We start from the raw sequence: 21,834 nt of genomic DNA, 5'->3' as shown, positions 1-21,834 counted from the left end.
ATGCTGCCTGACTGCTAACTCAGTACCGCTTGACACGTTTTTAAAAAGTCGCTTTTCTCTTCGAATACTGGACCAATTGCTTTGAAATTTTTAGTGGTTAAAGATAAAAATTTTCTCCAGAAAGCTATTACTTTTTTTTTCGCTATGACGTCATCAAAATTATGTGACTTTACGTGTCCATATATTTGAGCATAGCTCTCTTGTTTTCACTGCCATGGTCATTTCTACGAAGTAAGGTTCTGTGTTTATTGGACACGTTTAGTGGACATAACGATCATTTTGTTGTTATGTTGTTCTTGTTGTTGTTTGACACTTTTTGGACACCTAGTGGAAATTATTAAAAAAACGCTTTTCTCTTTGATTACTGGACCAATTGCTTTGAAATTTTTAGTGGTTAAAGATGAAATTTTTCTCCAGAAGGCTATTACTTTTATTCATTTAAAATATATCTGATAGCTCTGTGAGATTTGTTTTCGTTTGCTTAGACGTCATTAAACGTTCTGCGGACATCAGACGCCATTTTGTGTCCTACTGTACTGCTTCGCTTGGTGTGAATATATTTGTAAACTGTGATCTGACGGTACGGTAAACCGTACTGTACTGCGAACAGACGTGTCCATATATTTGGGCGTAGCTCTCTTGTATTGATATAATGATCGAAACCAATGAAACAAATTCACACTTTAATCTGTTATTTTCATATCCCATGGCAACTTCTGCTTTTTTTTTCAACTTATGATATGAAAAAAAACAAAATAGTGTAAATTTTGTCACAAAGAGGTCGTTTGCGGAGAAAATGGAATACCGCGTTATTTTTTTATTATTTTCATTTTTTATATATGTATGTATTACGTCAATTTTTGCTTCTTTTTCAAAAAAAACTCCCATCACTTTGTTATAGGAAATTTGGCAGGTTTAGGGAAATAGAAACCGAATTTTGATGCTTCAATGATGTGACTGTTGATCCATCAAAAATGCAAATGAGATATTGAGTTTGTTTTCCATTTTAACTTTTAATTATTAATAAATTACAATTAGAAGTTGGGATTTTTATTTACTAATAATTGAATTTACTAATTAATTTTGATCATGAAGAAATTGTGACCCCCCAAATGTTTTTTTCAAGTAATATATGAGTTCATTGTCGGCGGGAAACGCCGTGGACCGACATAACACATTTTATTCAGGGATATACTAAAGTCGTCTCTCTCGCAGATTTAACATTGTTTCTGACATACTCAAACGGTCAAAAATCACAAAAAAAAAACTAAAATTGCAGAACACGTTTCGTTAATTAAGGGTTAAATGTGCTCAAGGGTATTATGAGATTTTTGAAAAGCCGTAAACATCTGCAGTTCAGCATTTGCATGCCTTTCATTGCACAAACGCTAACAAAAATTGGTCGTTCGGACGGCACCGGATAAATTGCCCAATTTTAAACAGAGAAACCCAAATAACACTGCCGTGCATGTTTATATATGAAATGAAAAGTTTAACATTGGGTGATATATTTGTTTGTTCATCAATGTAACCATTTTTTCCTAAAAGTGAAATATTTAACACGGAGTGGAATTTGGGACTCGTCTACCTTCTCGCGTTGTTCTATATTCTCGTGTACTGTACAGCACGGATTTGATCGTTTCATAATTCAACTTATCTTCATCGTCAGTTTCGTGGTCCGGAGTTTGTTGCAAATATGTATTTGGCTTCTCTATTAGACTACGTTGTTGAGCATTTTTTTCGGTGGCATGTGGACTAGTACTGCTGAGATAATTTGTAACTGAAAACGACACATTTTCTTTGTTTTCAGGGGATGAAAATTTCGTCTGATATTTCGTCTGTGCTGAAATGATATCTTTAACCCGATGTTTTGATTTATTTGGACTGCCACCTCTGCTCGTACTGTTTGAGTACATTGGTTTGCTTGAACCTATTTTAAACATTTCCCATGGATTGTAGCAGCTTGTTTCATTGACTTTATGACCTTTGACCCGAATGGGTATACTTGGTAATTGCATTCGTCGGTTGATTTCCTTGTATTTCGTGACACCACGTGATTTTAACGGTGACCTCTGAAATATAAGTAAGACCCTGAATCCGTAATAAAAAAAATCTAACAGTTTTTTGACAAAATCTGGCAAGGATTTAGTGAAATGATTGCTAAATTTGGCAATAATTGTCGGGGGTAATTTTTGTTGAAGCATTACAAAGAGAGACACTTGAAAACAACAGAGGAATATAGAGATATCCAGCATTCCATTTCTCTGTATTAACTATTTCGTTGCAAAAATATTGTACCTTTTTCTTTTCACTCCAATTTGCTATGCTTTGATCTCTCCAATATGCATAATCATTAGGGGGGTATTTATTTCGTTTCTTGGTATCAATTTTTACTTGCACAAGTGGTACGGGACGAGCCGGCTTTCTAGCGCTGATTCCGGCGGGAGTGTTGCCGGGATGAAAAACAAATTTCCTCGGTACTTTTTCTACGACTAATGTTCTCGAGTATGGCTTGGACGGATATTTTTTGGTTTGTGTTCCAGCAGTGTCTCCAATGCAAAGAGTCCCGATAGATTCCAGTCCTGGAACCAATAATTAATAGGCTTTTTGTATATCCAACATGCAAAAACAGAAAAGTTCCCACCATTTTGATTTGAGGGATAGAGTCGTGTTATATTCTGTATAATTTGTAAAACTTAGAGAACACATGGCGATAATAGTCAGTCAAACAAACGTATTTAAGGCTGGTAGGTTGGGTCATCATAGCATAATGAAGCAACATCATAACACGATTTTGTGCTCTGACGTCGCATGGGGAATATAAATTGTGTTATATATCCATTTTAGGCGTACAAAATAATTTTATAGGTGAAAAATTTGTAATATCAACGAAAGAGCCCTTCTTGATACAGTATATGGAAACAACATATCAAATGGGTATTATACGCAACCGCGTACTCTTTTAGACCTTCGTTTGTCTTCGCCGGTTTTGATGCAAAGAGCGAAAACGCTCTTTCGATATCCACTCAAAGAAATCGAATGTGGATATTTTATATTCAGCCGAAAGTATAGTAAAACGCGAAATGAGAGAATTAATGAATAAAAATCTTTGCTACAGGACATAAAAAAAGAATTCGACCTGCGATCCAAGACCAATCTTCATGCAACTTGGGATTTCCTTTCATATTAAGAACATAATTTTTATCCAAATGTGCCATTTGTCGTTGAAATAAAAGATCTCCTGGATGGGAACTTCGAAGTTCTTGTAAAGCATCAGTATCTTCGTTATTTATAGAATATTATAACATTTTAGTTTTCGATAGATACCTGTTGTTTTCAACGTACTATTATGAATATGAACAAATTATTATTGGATAAATCGATATCTATCCGATAGCCGAATTCGTTATTTCATATTAATGAAGCAGAATATTCTATTTTGACAGACATAAAAACCGAAAAATTACAAAAATGACGTCAGCAGTACGTATTATATCATACATCGTTTTGCAATTAGCATCGGCTAACAGGGGTGAGCTAGGGTTTTGGACCAGGGACCAAAAATTCTGCCCATCTGGATTGGCGGGCCATGTAAGTGTGACGTGAAAAGTGACATTTTATGAACAATATTTACAGTGTTACAAAAGTGGAAAACAATAAGCCTCGTGCCCAAACTAAATTTTATCGCAATTTCATTAAATTCGTTGAGCTATTTTTTTAGCTGGAACATTAAAAAAATTCGTTTTAGTATGATTGTAGAAGCATCAGGCGTACAAGGTTAAATTACCCAGCGGGTCGGATTGGGCCCGCGGGCCGTAGTTTGTCCATGTCCTAGCTGAAATGTATATATGCACGTCATTATTTAGGATGACATATCTATGCTCAACGATAATACGCAAAGCATATTCTTACCAGGGGAATAATGAAAATGTCTGCGATTTTCCGAGTGATAAGGAGATGAAGGTGGTAAAGACATGTATTTTGAGTCCGACAAAGCATCTGGTGTTGTCGTCTGATCAGCGTAGGTGAATCGAGAGGTAGCTCTGCTGCGGTTCCGTGCTGTTGTCAAATAAAAAATACAATCAGTGAAAATTCTTGATAAGCACTGGCCAATTACGGTATCGGTGTTGAACTTGTCATATTGTGATAGTTTTATAACATTACTAATGTAATCCTTTTTTGCCTCTACGAAATATACCAAATTTTTGCCATCACTTTAATGTTAACACAAGTAAGATCATGTAATGCATTGATTCCATAATTACCAATTTGTCGCCCATTTTCTTCTCTAATATTCAACGGTTTCGTCTCTACTCGTACTGGTTCAAAATACAAGTTTCCTCCGTAGCCAGGCCACACCTAAATATGGAGTAATTATTACGGCATTTGCGGAATTTATTCAATTAATGTTTGGTAATTTTATATAATCATTTAGGTTGAGCTTTTAAATTATGAAGAAAAACTTCTATTCGAAGAGAAAATTACAAATTCATTCGCGGATGCACGTAGGCAGATTTGCTAAATAGCTTACGTGCTTTAAAAGATACCTATATATTACCTTGAGTGGATTCAATGGAATGGGTTGGTTTTGATGAATGACGTATGACTTATCAGGTCGGTGTTCAAATGGCGGATCGATAACGGGTTCTGGAAGATAATTCCAATCCTAGAAATAAATTTGTTGAATCAAATTCTAGTTGTCATATGGGTATGATAGACGACAGAGCAATATTTTTTTGCTAAGAAGGACTCGCAAATTTACGTTGTAACCAGTAATAGGGTACAAAAGTTCATAACAGGTTATATTTTGTATCGCACAGGTCCCTCATTTCAGAAATGTATGTATGTCACTACGTACTCTAAATTAATATGACACACTTTACATAAATTTAATACATGGCTTTTGAATTGACAAATATAATGTAAACCTCAACAATAAAGTATCTGGCGACTATCGAAGAAGTTCAGCGTTGAGGTCGCGGTTTGTATACATACATAATATATATATATAAATATTATTTCGATTCGTTTTCATTTCAGAATGTGAAATATTATTTACTTGCACTTTAAAAAGCTAGCATAATAACCATAATATCAATATTAATTATTTGTTTTACACATTTATAGTCAACTCACTACAGCTTGACTCGGAGCCATCCAACTTCCTTGATATTGATGAATAGACGCAGGAGGAAGTGAAGTCAAAAGAGGTGAATCCTCTCGAACGGGAAAATGAACCTGTAGAACGTTTGATTATTTGGATGTACAACTATATAATACGAGTATACGATTCTTTTTTCTCCGATGTGGCCCTTGTGCTGGTTACGTTTACCTATCTTTAAGCATATATATATGAGATTGCCGATTATATTTATTGACACGGCGTTGAATCATGGATCGTTTCGCTCAATTATTATTGTTGCTCCATATTTTCAGAAGGATTTTAATTTTATTCAAATTTTCTCCGAGTCTAACGGAACCAATAGGTCACTCAAAATTTTGCTGTTTTATCTCAATTCATTTGAACGCTTTCAATCACTGATGGGAACAATATGTTTCATCACACTTGTCCGTTTCATATACAGATTTTATGACAACATGTTTTTGGATTTAGTATGTTTTCAAACTTTGAAAGTTTAAAATATGTTTACCTTGGGTGTCATTTTCCATGCTAAAGCTTTGTGTTGCGCGTTTTTCACTGTCGCAATGTGAATTTCATCAGTCGTGTCATCTATCTGTTCCACGAGATCATCGCCCATACCCGACGTCACAGGAGTCCCCTGTCCTTCTTCCTTCGTAACCTCGGTCTGGTATTCATCATCGTTTGTCATCGTTGACTTTGTCGTTGTCATGGTTTTGCTCGGCGGACGTTTTCGATAAAATGGTTGTTCCATATCAACAACTCCTTGAAACATAACTTCATCGCTTTGCCTGGATGCATCTATTGGGAGTGAACAAATTATTAGATTACAAAAAATAGGTTACATATCGTCACGCTAATAACCGAATAGCGTAAGTCATTTTTAGCAGTTTTGAGAAAAACGTAAAAAAACTTCCGAATGATATTGTTATGCCATTGAGAGACAATAATTTGCCATGGTTCAATTTTATGATCGTAGCCGGATTTAAGTTAATTTGTATGACGCAGTTAAGTGACGTCATAATGGCGCACTGTCACTTAGGCAGAAATGTGTCTATGACTTGGGGACATACGCAATTTTGCAACTTTACTATATATATGCACCAGTCCTGAAAACTAAACATTCCTAAAACGAATGTAATTCTCAGTATCTACAATGTCGTATCCCCAAAATAGCTAATCAGTTTCAATTACATTATTTTTTATGTTTAAAAATATATATTTCATCAATATAACACGTTCTGCACACCCACCGAAATAAGACTAAGAATAAAAATAAAGAATAAAACATCAATGCACCCAATATAAAAGCCAACCAAGGTGAATTGGACTCGGACAGTGAATATCACAAGTGCACATCTTCCTGTACTGCAGTATAAATTCAAATTAATACGCGCTAAGCTAGAATCCGAGATGCAAAAACTCGAAAATACTTCGCCGAGGTTATTTTGCCTTTGTGACGTCAGAATAGTCCTGAGGTAACAAAGATAATTCATTATGACGAAACAATTGCACAAATGTGCATGTCATACTAAATCTCCATTTTTATGGGTTTCGGAATTCTTAAAATAAAATCTGAGTTAACAGACAGGTGCGCGGCATTACATAAATACCTATTTTATAAAAAAAAACTCAAAATCGCCAAAAATGACTTACGCAATTCGGTTATTAGCGTGACGATATATAAATGGAACATAGATTGTTGACTTATGAAGTTGATTGCAAGGTTGTTAGGTACTATACAAACCCGAACATAGAAAAATTAATTACTTGTCGGCCTCATCTGAACCAATGCGACAATTTATCGTCACAAAAATATTTCCGATTCTTGTGAATTCGGTCAATTAAAAAAAAATCAGAGATTGGTTCCTATGCTATACCGATAGTTTCACCCCATACTTACCAGATCTTCTTTTCTTCACAGATATGTTTACAGCCTGGATTTCAGGTGCACTTCCATGCTTTATAGTTATTACTTTTTGGGTAGGAATACCCTGCTTTGATTTGACTGCCATATTTTCTACCGACTGTGCCTGTCCTGTTACAGTAAATGCTACAAAACTGCCAGATGTTTAAATCGTTGACTCGCACTTGAGAACTCAAAAGAAAAAATGTTTCATGAACTCAAGTGGTCTCAACGTCTTGTGTCTTCAATCCACTTATGCTCTGTTTAATTTGTAATCAAAAAATATCTCAGATACGAACGCGGGATATTTGCAATCTGTTTTATGCGTACAAAATGCTCACCTCGACCGCTAAATGGTTCTAAATTAGCTTCCAAAGAGTGTATCTTGACTAAATCAATTTTTACTGTAATTCGGACTAAATAATATGACACAGGAGCGGTATTACCTGCGAAGGCAACTAAAATTTAAAACCGATTAAATAAAACAAATTGAAAAGCTATTCCATTCATTGAAAATTTTGTCGAACCAACTAAACATAAGAATTTGTTGAATAGCTCGTCAAATGAAAACGCGTAATTGTAAGGTGACAGCAATAATAACTGCCATCCATTTCGCGGATGACACATTTTTCTGACTCTTCGAAATTTTTCAAATCTTGCCCTTTCAAGGCTGTCTGTCATGCCCTACTTTCTCATCGTGATCAAATCCGACAGCCGTACACAAGACTGACGTATCGCAAATACAATATTGTTTTTACTCTAAATATTGATACAATGGCGATCGGAATACCCTGAGAAGTATTGTAATGCAACGTGAGATCCGACAAGGTTTGTTAAACGGTGTCGTATATCGACACAACAATGTGTAAACCACAACAAATAGGAAAATGGCATAGATCAGTGATTTTGTATTATCAGCTTCTAGTAATCAAACATAATCACATGGGCCATTCATCACCGTGCCAATACACTTCATTAAATACGATTGACTGAATGTACCACGCAAGTTGGTTTTTCATCATGTTACGAAAACAAAAAATATTTGTTTATATATCTTTGAGTGCGGAGTTTTATTATTAAGCTTAGAAGCTCATCGAATTCCAAAGGTAAAAATGTTAGAAAAAACTCGCATCCACAATCCTTCTGTCTCGATATTGTATTTTGAATCATAGCCAGTAGCTATACAACGGTGACCGTACATTTGAACCCATGTACATTTGAACCCTGGCGTATATCCACGGGTTCAATCTATATGCGGGTGCTAAAACCCATGGGTTAGGGTTAGTATGGGTTTAACTATCCGTGAAACAAAAAAAATTCCATAGGTACAATAGCATACAGGTGAAAATGTCATGGGTTCAAATGTACGTGGGTTCAAATGTAATGGAACCCTATACAACATCACGATTGACGTTAAATACCCATGCACAGATATTACATCCAGATAACTGTGCTATGCTATAGCGGTTCTCAAACGTTTGGTTCTTGTGTCGCCCTATTATAAGGAAAAAACTCGCCACCGTAGTTTAACACAAATCTGTTAATTTTCGGGGCGCACTCAGTAAATCGCCACGGCGCACTATTTGGATTTGAAAAGCAATGATAATACCAGTTAACGATACATAACATTGCCTAGGACAGATAATAGTAAACCGGTGTCTCGACAGTTTTTTTCTTCTCTGTAGTAGCACCAAACCCCGTAGAAGTCATGATAGATCATGGAATACTACATTGAATGGACGGTAATTTCGTATGATAAATTCGATGGATGCGCGAAAATCAGTTAAATTTGTCGGAAATATTTTAATATACAGCTACGTTCTTCTTCAAAGCAGGAAATATTTACTTATGTAATTTATACAATTTACTTATGGAAAGTGATGCATGCAAGGACGCAGCCAGGGGGTTAAAATCGGAAATTCCCAAGAAAGGGCTTCTGAAACGATTTATGCAATTGCGCGTTCGTTTATAATATTCGCATTCGTGATATTCTATCCTTGGAGCTACGAGAGTATACAATGTCTTTCTATATTAATTTGATTCTGTTGAACGCAACTCGTGGTTGCGTCGACTCACAATAGAATAAAAGCATTACTGCTCCAAAATATCACGGCAATCTGCGAAAATAATAATATGAGATAAATTGCTAAAATTCTAAAAGTCCCCAATTTATGCAATCATAAATGATCTTGACTATGAATAAAACGCTCGGGGACAAATTACCCTTTTTTGTCCGAGTTTTCTTCTGCGCATATTAGTCTTTTAACGTAAACCAATAATTGTGGTGGCTGCTAATAAATTACCAAACTTAATGAGCAGGCGGCGAACACCTAATCAATTCCAGTGACTCGGCTACTTTTGATAGTATTCAAACAAGACAACGGACACAGCCCGGGGATCAATCATGGAGATTCCCATTTAAACATTGGACCTGGCACAATTCTATGCACTTTAGGTTGTAAAGTTTGAAATATATTGTGTTTTGTTTCGGTTTAACTCATTAACTTCGTTAGCATATTTACCGTAATTAAAGCTCACATGTTGGGTCCGCTGTACAGAAGATTAGATTGTAAGGTTATTTTCGTACGGTTTAGATAAGTAGTAGGCAAGCGAAGGGTGAGTCATTGAGGTCATTGAAGTGTCGCGAGTAGAAAGACCCGGAAGGGAGGGAGTGGGGATGTTAGGCAGGAAAGAGTATGCAGGCGGTTTGGGCGAGGGGACATAAGGCGGGATAAAGGAGCTGGAATATTAGACAGGAAAGTTGATAGAAGAAGTCTGGGCATGGAAATATCAAGAAGGGTAGAAGGAACAGGAAAGGTGAGTAAGAAGGGGTATCGAGGAGGGCTGGACACGAGAGATTAGATAGAGACGGTGGATAGGGATCTGTAGGAAATACGGAAGGAAATGACAGAAAAAAGCGTCGAAGAGGATTGCGCATTTATTCAACATACGACGCCGGGAAGGGTTGAGATCTCTAATCCACTAGGACAGGGGTTCTCAAACTTTTAGTGTTAGGGAGCACGCGAAGAGGTTGACTATTATTCACGGAGCCCCACAAATAAATTTAAAAAATACGAGCAAAAACACATTGTTAACTACCGATTAATGTTCCTGACGTGTCCAAAACGTGTCAAAGAACAACATAACAACAAAACGATCGTTATGTCCACTAAACGTGTCCAATTATATATACTAAGGCTGTATATTTGACACTTGACAAACATACTAATAAATTGATGTTTTTGGAAGACTGAAAAAAGTCGCTAATAACGTGCGCGATTGAATTTTGTTATGCATGTATCGTTCCACGAGGACGACGATAATTACTTTTTTGTTGTAAAGAATTGTGAGTTCAGTGTGGAAAACGAAAAATAATTAATAAAGAGGTGAATCCGCAACCTAAATTTAAGTATATCAATCAACTTTTATCGCAAAAAATTACATTGAACACAATTGAGTCAATAAACAAGGCATTTTAAATACGCCCACATCGGTTATTGATTGCGCGATTGTAAATTGTACTTACTGAGATTTTAACGCCGACAGTGGGATTTTTGCAAGCTTTGAGAACCTATGCACTAGGACATCGGTTTTTAGTGTTTTTTTAGGCCTATACATGTCTGCAAACTTTAAAAAGGCGCAAAGTTGTCGATAACAAAATTGAGTGTAATTTATCTCTATAGCTACACTACGTAAAACTATAAAGGTAAAATGAATTTAGTGCTTCATATACACAGCATTTAAAATAACGAAACATTAATAATAAATACAATTTGTAAAATATTCAATTATATTTGAATCATGTTTAACATTCTGTTAATTTGCGCGGCGCGCGGCAAGAAGCGGCGCATCCTTTTGGACCACGATTTAAGTGATAATCCTTCTCTATAGTCTCTGCTGGTTGAACCCAACAATCATCGTCATGCGATTTGCATATTCAAAATAGCTACCGATTATTTATAGCCCTGGGCGTTACGATAAACAATCGTTTAATTGTCTGTTGTGTTTCAAAAAAGCAAAACGTTATATTTTTAGTCCACCTCCAGAAATGTAGAAATGTACATCTGGGGGTACATGTACCCTAATTTGGGAACCTCTGCGCTAAAAAGAATTTCTCTCCACTATAAATTATATCGCCTGGTTTGTTCGTAGGTTTTGCAGGCATGAACGTGTGCTCCACTGGAATCCTTAAATATGTTTTCGGTATCTGTCATAATGCGGAACAACGATTGATAAAGAGTCGTTTCGCGAAGAAAACTCTTCTCTGTTTACTGAATCAAGGTCACTCAGAATATCACGCAGTAGCATAACATAAGTCTTTTTCGTTTTCAAAGGCAGGATAAGGTATGAGGATGTTTTATTTTCCATTATCGTTAGGAAAAAATTTATCGACTTGGATACATGCAGGAGGAAGCGGTAGCCGACCAGTCGTTAATTTGTCGCACTGCAATGATGCAGGTCCAGCAACGTTCTCGCACAAAATTATATCCTACGGGATTTGGCAGGGATGATCAAACTACCTTCATTGACCGCATGTTGCCCGCTAGTGCATTTGTGTAGCCTCCTGCTTTTGGAGAAAGTTGTGAATTTTTTTTTCAATATTCATTCACGAAAATCTACTGCAAATGAGTTCCTTTGCTTTGTCAAATAAATTTGTTTCAGTTGATGTGTTTACTGTCGTCTAACATATTTTTTTTTTAAATCTTTAATTTGGAATATTTCGTGTAATTAAATTTTAACTAATGGTATAAACTGATATAGTATCTAAAAAATTAAGTACTTTTCTTAGTGCGGGTCTTCGCAAAAATGATTTTCTGAAGCGCCATTGCAAAGTATATGTGACCCGCCCGTAAAAATTGAACAAAATTATAAAAATGCAAACCAGTGACCAAATGATAACTTAATGTTACACACGGCTCCTATATTACATTTTTAGAAATAAAATTTTCAAGACGACTTCTAAAACACACACTCAAGCCGTAGACATGCTTCGGTGAACAAGCAGCGCCGATTGTCGACGTGTTGGAAGAGTCGTGCAACGTCATAATGAACAATCTAAAACATATGCTACAACAATTTCAATATGACGTCATACACAGCGTGTAGCGCGTGCTCCCTCACTATATAGTCTTGTTTTATATTTGCGATTCGTTTTATGTTACCGTGCCGAATTACGGTATTAAGGGAAGAATTAATTACATAATTTATAGACTTACCGTACGTTTTCTTCCTTCAAAACAGACGGTATTCGGAACCGTATGGTACCTACTTGTATCTTTTTGCGATGTAAAATTCTCAGATTCCCTAGTTCTGTAGGCCTAGTTGTTTGCAGTTTGGTGCACAGGCCAGCAAACAGAACAGCGGAAAGTGTCGGGTTAGTCAAGTATTCAGTTATTGTTTTTACAGTATTCTGGTATAAGGCTACACTGACAGATTGTTGCTTGTTTAGCTGAATTTGTTTATATTAACCAAATACAGAAATAATATTTCAAGCTAACAATATTCAAAAATTCTCAATTTTATAGGCATAGAAAGAAAAAGTATCAACACAATTCATGTCTTTGGTATTTTTGGATGTTTATCCTGATTATTTGTACATGAACTTGAATTAACGAACCCAAGAATTCGCAGGATGATCTCAAATTGAAATTCTACAGTTCTATGCTCCAGACTTAGAACTTCCCACCTTGATTAGGAACCATTGTGACTGTTTTTAGTCACTATTTCTGATCAGTCTCTGAATTTTGAATTTGCAGGATTCAGGGATTTGCTGTTAAACTTTGTAAGGTAATCTTAAATAGCTTAAGAAAGTATCAGATAACACAGCACCATGGGAATGCCAAGAAAGAAGAGCAAAAGTCCGCCAATAATGAGTCATGAGTTTGTTATACAAAATCATGCAGATATTGTATCATGTACTGCAATCGTCATCATTTTAGGACTTCTATTTGAGGTACATTCTTTATTTTCTACTACATTGAAATCGTTGTAATGTGTAGTTCACAAATCTCTCACATTACACTCTCACAACTTATTTTGTTAGGTTGGGCAGCCAAAACAAACAATATTTGTAACATTGCGAAACATTTCAACTAAAAAATTGGTATATTTTTGTCTTTTTTGATTGTTTGCTATTTAGACCTATTTTTAATTACAATGCCCTTTCTCGACTATACTTGATATATCAATTTGGTGCTCGATTGGAGTAATTTATTCTTTCAATTGATTGATGTTTTATATATAAGACATAGTGTTACAATTTTAACATGTATTCTGTTTTATTTTCAGGCCACTGCAAAGATCAGTAGATTGTTTGTTTTCCTGCAATATGGTCTTAAACAAGATGAAGAAGTAAATGAAGAAGATGATGAAGTTATTGGTAATTTTATTATTACATACGTAACTTTTGTATTTTCTCAAAATCAATCTGAATTCACCAATGCTCAAATATATCTATAAGAAGTCCAGTATCAGAAGCCTATGCGATGCCGTCTACAGAGAAATAGAATGCAACTCTTTAATGACTGAAAAGCAAATTTTGGATGACAAATTGAGTTTTTTGCACTCCAATAACAGTAATTTCACTAGGATCCATATGTACACACTGTGTATTTTGTACACTTATGTATTTTTTTTAGTGTTATTTGTATGTAGCTATTGTCATTTATGTGAAATTTATATAATTTAGTGGTTATCAAATATCCTCATCATCTGTGAAGTTGAATAATTATATTCTCAAGCGCCCTGATATAAATTTTAAACATTCAACCCTTTTTATTGCGCAGAGAAATTTCCAGTTGATTTCAACAGAGGTTGGTTTGATGCTTTCACAGTGATTTTTCAAATGTTGATTGTCATTGTTGTTCATGCAGTTATTCAAGAGTATATAATTGATGTGAGTACCAGACTACCAGTATTGTATAAAATCAATACAACTTTTTAGACGGATATTGTTCTAACCCTTATTGCAATAAATATCGATTTCCTCATGCTGCGATATCATTATATTAAAATAAAACTATATTACCAAATCATGAAGTTTGCAAAATTCAGGGGCGTCCAAAACGATTTGGATACAATTGAATTCCATTATACTCGTTATGAAAAATTTTTTAAACTTTTTATATAATGTAGGATACTTACCGTATATTTGAAAATTAGAGATTTTGAGCTGCTAGACGAAAACCCACCATATCTCAACTGATAAAAAAACAACACAGAGAAAACAATAAACCTTTAGATTTATGTCGTTTTAGATGTGATCAACATGAAGGTTCAGTGATTTAAGTTATTTTTTGCATGATCTTGCCCTCGTTTTAGAATGCATTCTAAATTCAATATTCAAAAATACATTTTCATGATGGTATTCAGAATAGTGAAATATTTGGTTTTGACCACCCTGGTACGAATATATGTTGTTATTTTTGATAGCTTTTGAGTGGTTTAAAATTTAAATGGCAAATTGAAAAGTTAAAGTCTTTTATAATGGTTGGTATAAATTATAATTATACAAATGTCAATAGACTTAAATGATGCTGAATAAGTTCCTGTTCTTCGCAATGACATTTAAATGTGAAATTACTTTATACATCCAACTATACACTGTAGGCCTATTTGAAATATTTTCGTACTATTTTTTTTTTTTTTTTTTTCAGAAAATGTCAAGGAAGCTTCATCTTTCCAAAACTAAAACCAGCAAATTTAATGAATCCGGGCAACTGTCCATGTGGTCTGCTGTCTCTGCTATTTGGGCAGGATATTGTGTGCATCAGGTAATTGAACAAAGTATCAAGTTTTATCACAAGTTGTATTATAGGGTTATTGAAATAAATGTTAAAAAGCATTATTCAAGCAACTATTAAAAGCATAAATAATGTTGTAGAAACAATAGAATGAAATGTCATGATGAAAAAAATATCTTCTAATAGAGAGCATACAGTAATACAGCCATCAACTATTACTAAACTTTTAAAAACCCATCTTATCAAAATTATGTATTTTATATTTCCAAATTAGTATCTATCCAACATATCATTACTGATATATAATGAAATAAGCATGGTATTATTAGTAGACATTTCAGTCCAAAATTCTGTAATAAACATCTTTATATTATCTTTCCTGCAGTCAAAATTGCTTCCAAATGTCTCCGCTCTATGGGAAGAATATCCCCATACTGTTTTGCGCTGGGAGAACAAGTTGTTTATGCTCATCCAGGTATGTTTATTCTTACATTTTATTCAAGCCTTATCGCATTGTTCAATGTTGAGGAATTCTATCTTGCGATTTATTTTCATTTTAGTTTGATCCCTAGAAATCTGTTGCCATGTATAATTAGTTTATTTAAATATTCTCGATTCTAGCTATTTTTAAACTCAATTTTTTTAATCGTATATTCAACGCTAACCAACAAAAATTTGCAACACTGAGCTCTCAAATGGTTTTAATTGAATACATGTGGCAGAATGATATATATAACATACAAATGGTTGTCATGAAAATAAATCTGTCATACTCATGATAATATTTTTTTACTGATTGTTAGTTTTTCAAAGTGAAACTGAGTTCATAAAACGTTCATCACATTGAATTAGGCCACTGTAATCTAAGATCAGATATGAATGAATTTTAACGTCAAGTCGATATCTTCTTTATGTCTAGTTATAATCTATATACCCTATCATACAATAATAATAAATTTAGAAGTTGAAATTCTTTGTAAAACATGCGTGATTGAGTGATTTAGGTTATGAACAATGTTTTGAATTTTATATGGGCTTGTTTTATTAATTCACTACATAATCCACTATATGAATTATCCTGGTTGCTGTCGATCATTATTTGTAATCTAATGCCAATAAAATCGTCGTTTTTAATTTCAGTAACAGATTGCATAATGTATTTATAGAATATTGAAGCATCTTTAACTTCCTGTTAAGGATGTGTTGCTACTGTTTATTTAACATCAAACCATAGTTCATCCGACTAAATTATATTTATTATAAATCTGTTTAAACTGATTCTTCGTGTAATTCTTCAGTGGTTTTCAACTTTTTTGGGAAAGTGGAACCCGAGTGAAACATTCTAGATCTAGAGGGTTGAATAACACTGTACAATAGTTTTATTTTCTTAATTGTATTAGCTATGAATATATATAGAAGCAAACCTTATGCTGTCAAAACAATATGATATTTGAAGTGTAGCAAGTTCAATATTGTGGCAAACTTAACTAGCTATGAATATATATAAAAGCAAACATTATGCTGGCAAAATAAAATGATATTTGAAATGTAGCAAGTTCAATAATGTGGCAAACTTAACATATATTTGATTATATCTAAAACTAATCATATTATTATAGAACTTCGGATTTGAAAGTAAACTTGGGAAACTCTACTGTACTGGCGAAACCTTAGGGTGCCGCAGAACCCCGGTCAATATTTTATTCACTTTTCTTTCTGATAATAAAAATCTACGTATTTTTAGCTTGCTTACTGGCTGCATATGTTTCCTGAACTGTATCTGCAAAAAGTTCGAAAAGAAGAAATTTCTACTCGTATCCAATACTATTGTCTTTATTTCTTCTTCATTTTTGCGGCATATTTCACCAAGTAAAAAATATTTTCTATTCGTTAGCAGTATTATTGAAATGTGGAACTTCGTCAGTTATTTTTCCACTTGTAAAAAGCAAAACCCTGCATTTCTTATGCTAACTAGAATATAATCTCAGAATTAATACCTTTACATTATTCAGAATTTGATTTATTGGGGTAGACAGGATTCTAGGATACAAAGTAGATATCCAGTTTTTGAATTGAATGAGTCCCTGAATAACTTTTAAGAAAGTTGGAATGTTGATTAAAACCAAATAGTTCACTAATATGAATATTATGCTCTGCATTAATATATTCGAATATTTTTCTTAATAGTGCCCTTCTCCACACCAAAAGTTTTTCCAAATTTTCACATTCCATTGATCAATTTTTTGTAGGATATCTCATTGTTAAAATTTATCATTATTTTTTACATCATTCATTTAGTTTTTGGAAATTGTGCATCGTCACACTGGCTCTACACTATCCAATGGAATGTCTTTTCCATGTTTCAAGGATGCTTTACTTTGCGGAGAAGGATGAAAATGCTCAAATCGGGTAAAATTCCACAATTTTTAATCTGATACCTTTAATTCAATCTAATACCTAAATAAAATTAATTTCTGAACCATTTTGTGTTTAAGTCTGTAAAATTGTTTATTATGATGATATTTGACACTTTTATAGTAAAATTCACCAGTTTCAACTCGCTGCATTTTTTATTCTGTTATCTGTCATACTAATTTTCATAAAAACCAGGATAATGTTGTGTTCGTTTGTTAACAATTTGTAATATCAGGGAGGATTTATTTGACATTTTGATTATTGATCATTTTAAATGACCGAAATTTAACTCGATTTTGGAAACATGCTATAAACTAATAAATAACGCTCCACAAACTACTAAATTGAGTCTATATTTAAAAGTGCGCCTCAAAATTTGTATTAAAGTAAAAAGGTGTCGTCTGTGCTTAAGTTTCAATTGTTACAGTACTGTTCACTTATTGTTGATTGATTATTACGGAAATAAAAAGGATGTCAGTGTATGGGTAAATTTTCGAATCCAAGAATTTTTCTATAGTGCATTATACTCACTCCAACACGTAGACATGCTGTTGAATGCTTCATTTTCATTTAGATTTCGTGTATGGACTTTCCTGTATCCAGTTGTTCGTTTCCTAATCCTCTCACTCACTGTTCTTGTATTCTGGTTTGGGTTCGGCAACTTAGCGGAGAAAGGTTTTGATCCGGCATCTGGAAATTTCAACAGCGGTCTCATCAGGTACATTTAGTTTTCAATATATTATATTTTCAAATTGATTAATGATCTTTTAACCAAAACTGGAAATATGTCATACATAATTCATTGAAGATGGTTTTGTTTAATAAATAGTTTTACTCTTCAATTTCATTTGTGTTTTACTTTTTCGTGATGTCTGTTTAATCTAAATTTCTTTTAAATGACTATACTTATAGTATAAATATAGCATTATTAAGTGGGACGGTTTCACTATTTCTACGAAAACAGGCATACAATTGTGTTTTTGTTTAACTTTTTATTTCTCAATCAAGGAGTAATTTTGTCTTTCTGTAGGACTAATTTTCTTAGTATTTGCTGTAGTACAACTAGTAGTTGCTGTAGTGAACTACTAATATTTGTTATTTTTGATACTATAATGCTTATCTATGCACACATAAACTACTTAATCTGTACAAAAGCGGGAATGCAACTCATTCATAACACTGGCTAAGGATCTTTGAAAGATTGAACAAATAAATCAGCTTTATGCATATTGAGGAGAAATAAAGAGGTCCGAAATAGGAGAAATTTAATGAAAAAGGCTAGGAACGACCGCTAGTTAAAACTAATCAACAACATTTGTTTCAGAACTTCAGCCATGGCAGCAATGTGTCTTTTGCAACTGTGGTTGATGTGGAGATTTATTCAACTACGATTCCGTAGGCAAAGGGACCAGAAACAAGCAGCGCAAGCATTGAAAAAGAAGTCAACTCCTGCTAAAGCAAAGGGAGGAAAGAGTAAGCGTGAGTGAAAGTATGATATTTATGGTGTTTTTTTTTTTGCTTTTGAAGTTTTGCATCGAGGCCGACAATATATTATTTTTCTGTCATTGATTAAGTAAGGATGCGAAATTTTTTCAGTGGGATATCTTTTTTCAATAGATCATTAAAATACCAAACAAAATTGGTAAACTTGTACAATTATTATTTGCTATTTCGTATAAGTCATTTACGGTCTTTGCTGTTTTTGCTTTTATTGTCTATTCAACTTGAAGAGTTAAACTTATAAGTTGTTTCCCTCTACGGCTGGACTACAAGTTGATGTCGTTCTCCGTAATATACTAAATAATTCGATATACCATATTTTAATATTATGAAATTGAATTCTAACCTATTTCATTATTACAGAAAAGAAGAGTATCGAATCAGAAGAAGACAACAAAGTTAGCAATGGAAAACTGAAAAGAAGTTGAAAATATTATCAGGATTATTGTCGATTGTCGAACGTTGAAATTATTGGATGCGTTAACTTGCCCACCATAAAAAAATTTGGTATTTTTGCAATGTTTTTTCCTGGGCTATAACTGTCATTTTAGCATTTAGTAATAAGAAGCCGTTATCATCATTGTGTAAAATGAATTAAATTTGAAATTAGCTCATTCTTGGAAAACTATTTTATGAAAATTTTCAGCATTGTAATTGGCTATAAACAGCAGAATTGCACTTTTTTATAGATTCACAGTGTAGGAATTTGTTGAATCATACTCCTACCTGTGTAATAACATCCAAGATGAGGATTTCTGAAATTTGAATATTTAAAAATATACTTTACCCCTATACACTGATGTGTTATTTCATGGTGGACATTGTTTCCCATCTGTCATATTGAAATAATCATCAGTTTTATAAATGTAAATAGAATTGTTAGTTGGGTGTTTTTTCGGTGTTGCTCACTATTTAGGCAATTACTACGCTTCGACAAGTCTCGAATTACTTACCTAATGAATATAAACGGAGGCCAAAGTTTTTTTTGTTTTGTTTTGAGTAATTTGGGTGTTCACTCGAAGATGACTTTATTGTGGATATATAAAATTCTTTGGCAATGTTTTTTTTGGATTGGCTATTTTTGATTTTTGTTTATCGTTGTCGAGTAAATGGGAATGTAGGTTTTTGTGCTTCAATTCTAGTCTAGCCAATAAAACTTTCCTTATGAATATTGATTTGATATTATGGAGTCTATGAGCGTTTTTCTTATCAAATTTGATGCGCGACAATTCTTTTGCGAAGGATTGGACTAAAATGTTTAAATTTTGCAAATTTGCATCTAGTCAAATTGTACATATTTCCAAATATATATCTGAGAATTTTATTCGAGAATTCATTAATTCTAATTGGAGGATCAATTGAAAAATATTAATATATTGATCTAAATTTTTGAAATGCATCTTTCGGCATGATGTTTTTTATCGATTGAGCGACCCAGGGATGGTCGGGACCCAGAGTTCAAAGAGCCCAGCTCTCTTAGAAATCCCTGCTTGCTTGTACTATTTCTGGATACTCTAATATTGTTAAGTTTTCTGTTTTTCATGCTAATACTTTTGCTGATTCAATGATATATAATGTTGAATCACTTTATATATAGCCAATATCCATTTTAATATGAGCTGAGCTAGCTAATTGGGGCTCAAGATAATTATGATGTTTCGTATTTTGGTGATTTGGTGTTTTTCCTAGAAGCTAAGACAACGTTATGCTGATTCTCGGTATTATCAATGTCAATGGAAAACTTATATTCTGAAGAGCAATATGGCATTAGGTATATGGACATTTTTTTTTTTCATTTTAGTAGAACTAAGAGAAGGATTTTATTATTTACTTCCATATTTTGTGCCTTTATGTTGACATTCGATCAACTAATGTTACTTTCTAATTGAGATATATTTTGTGCCATAACCTGTATTGCTTGGAGAAATTTAAATTCCAAACTGTTAAGTATTTTAGCGGTGCTGTTATTCTATAGAAGCCATAATAATGATCATCAGGGTAGATGCTGGCTCAGTTTTCATTGGTTGAAGTTTGTCTGTTACGTGAGTTTTTGCTTGTGAATTTTTTGCTCACAAGAATGAATTCAGTCTACCACTTCGTACTCCTAATTTTAATATCTATGGATTCAACAATATTCAATGTGAACTAATTACAAATACCCAATACTGTATTTACACAGAAATAGTGATTCACTCAATACTACTAAAGCGTGAATTCTGAATGAAATAATTTGTACCCAAATTCTCAGTAAACAAACTGGGTTAATTAGAGGGTGTGCCGCCATATTTGTGGCTTTTTGTTTAAGAATATATGTTGAGGAATATGTTGTTGTTTAACCGCAACCGATTTAAGGCCGACTTGCTCTGTGTTCATTGTGGCTGATGTCGCATAACCAGAACCCAACCTGATGCTCAACCTGAGTTAAGGTTGTGCGCCATCTTGATGCGCATACTTCAGGAGGTCCGGGGAAGGTCTCCTAAAACCTCAAAAATACGATCTCTGCACTATGGAAAAATTTTTCTCAAACCAGTGGAGCAGTGTGTACGTGAAGATAGCAGGTTGAAGCCGCCAGGAGGCCATTTCCTCAAATTTATTTTCCAATTCCTCTGAGCCATATCAAGCGGGTTATTTCACTCGCGGTTTTAATGTATCTTCGAATAAGGACGTTTCCCCGACGCTTGAAAAATGCCTTCTACACTTCACAATTGCAAAAAAATTTGCCGCCTCGTTTTCGAAAGTTCGCGCTTACAAACTCGCATGTTCAAAACTGTCAGTTTTATTAGAACCACAAATCCACACGCCGCTTACAGGTACTGACCGCTAATTTTGGCCTTTTTTTATTGCATCGTTCACGAAATTTGATTGGTGCAACTAAACTAGGTCCTCCGAAGGTATAATGACAACTAAGATTTACGACTATTTTCGAAAAACACATAGGAAAACGGACAAATAACACCCGAAGTCGCGAAGAAACGAGGCAGTGCTTGGAAATATGTCCGAGCGACTGCATGAATAACAATTGTTACGTCCTTGTTAACTTATTGCTGATTGGTCATTGTTACGTAACTAAACGAAGAAATAGTTGCTCTGAGAAACGTCGGTTTTACCACCACGTGACATTATTGTGACGT

General features: G+C 34.1%; 2 protein-coding genes across 3 annotated transcripts; one reads left to right on the top strand and one right to left on the bottom strand.

Annotated features, from left to right (window-relative positions):
* Positions 1-203: 203 nt before the first annotated feature.
* Positions 204-8,170, bottom strand: LOC120331040 (uncharacterized). The gene is made up of 9 exons (XM_039398060.2): positions 7,044-8,170; positions 5,652-5,941; positions 5,137-5,238; positions 4,559-4,666; positions 4,266-4,359; positions 3,913-4,059; positions 3,140-3,280; positions 2,299-2,582; positions 204-2,072 (listed from the first exon to the last, which is right to left on the bottom strand). The coding sequence occupies exons 1-9, from the start codon at positions 7,153-7,155 to the stop codon at positions 1,557-1,559; spliced, it is 1,794 nt and encodes a 597-aa protein (XP_039253994.2). The 5' UTR covers positions 7,156-8,170; the 3' UTR covers positions 204-1,556.
* A 4,617-nt stretch (positions 8,171-12,787) lies between these two features.
* Positions 12,788-21,060, top strand: LOC120330825 (translocating chain-associated membrane protein 1-like 1). Of its 2 annotated transcripts, none has more exons than XM_039397770.2 (10): positions 12,788-12,999; positions 13,335-13,425; positions 13,832-13,941; positions 14,702-14,818; positions 15,174-15,263; positions 16,533-16,657; positions 17,087-17,197; positions 17,778-17,921; positions 18,528-18,682; positions 19,067-21,060. In XM_039397770.2, exons 1-10 carry the CDS (start codon positions 12,877-12,879, stop codon positions 19,129-19,131), a joined length of 1,131 nt encoding a protein of 376 aa, XP_039253704.2. In that variant the 5' UTR covers positions 12,788-12,876; the 3' UTR covers positions 19,132-21,060. The 2 variants fall into 2 exon arrangements, with proteins under 2 accessions (XP_039253704.2, XP_039253706.2); XM_039397772.2 differs by having other exon boundaries at positions 18,528-18,692.
* Positions 21,061-21,834: the final 774 nt, after the last annotated feature.

Source organism: Styela clava, chromosome 6, assembly GCF_964204865.1.
Source record: "Styela clava chromosome 6, kaStyClav1.hap1.2, whole genome shotgun sequence".
Lineage (NCBI taxonomy): Eukaryota > Metazoa > Chordata > Ascidiacea > Stolidobranchia > Styelidae > Styela > Styela clava.
The sequence above is the reverse complement of the archived record's forward strand: the minus strand, read 5'-3'. Positions and strand labels throughout refer to the sequence as shown.

Coding starts and splice junctions, on each gene's coding strand:
- LOC120331040 (XM_039398060.2), bottom strand. CDS start 7,155: ATGGCAGTCAAATCAAAGCAGGGTATTCCTACCCAAAAAGTAATAACT. Junction 4,667..5,136: donor TGGCTCCGAGTCAAGCTGTA/GTGAGTTGACTA, acceptor ATTTATTTCTAG/GATTGGAATTATCTTCCAGA. Junction 2,583..3,139: donor AGATTGGTCTTGGATCGCAG/GTCGAATTCTTT, acceptor TATTGGTTCCAG/GACTGGAATCTATCGGGACT.
- LOC120330825 (XM_039397770.2), top strand. CDS start 12,877: ATGGGAATGCCAAGAAAGAAGAGCAAAAGTCCGCCAATAATGAGTCAT. Junction 13,426..13,831: donor AGAAGATGATGAAGTTATTG/GTAATTTTATTA, acceptor TTTATTGCGCAG/AGAAATTTCCAGTTGATTTC. Junction 14,819..15,173: donor CAGGATATTGTGTGCATCAG/GTAATTGAACAA, acceptor TCTTTCCTGCAG/TCAAAATTGCTTCCAAATGT.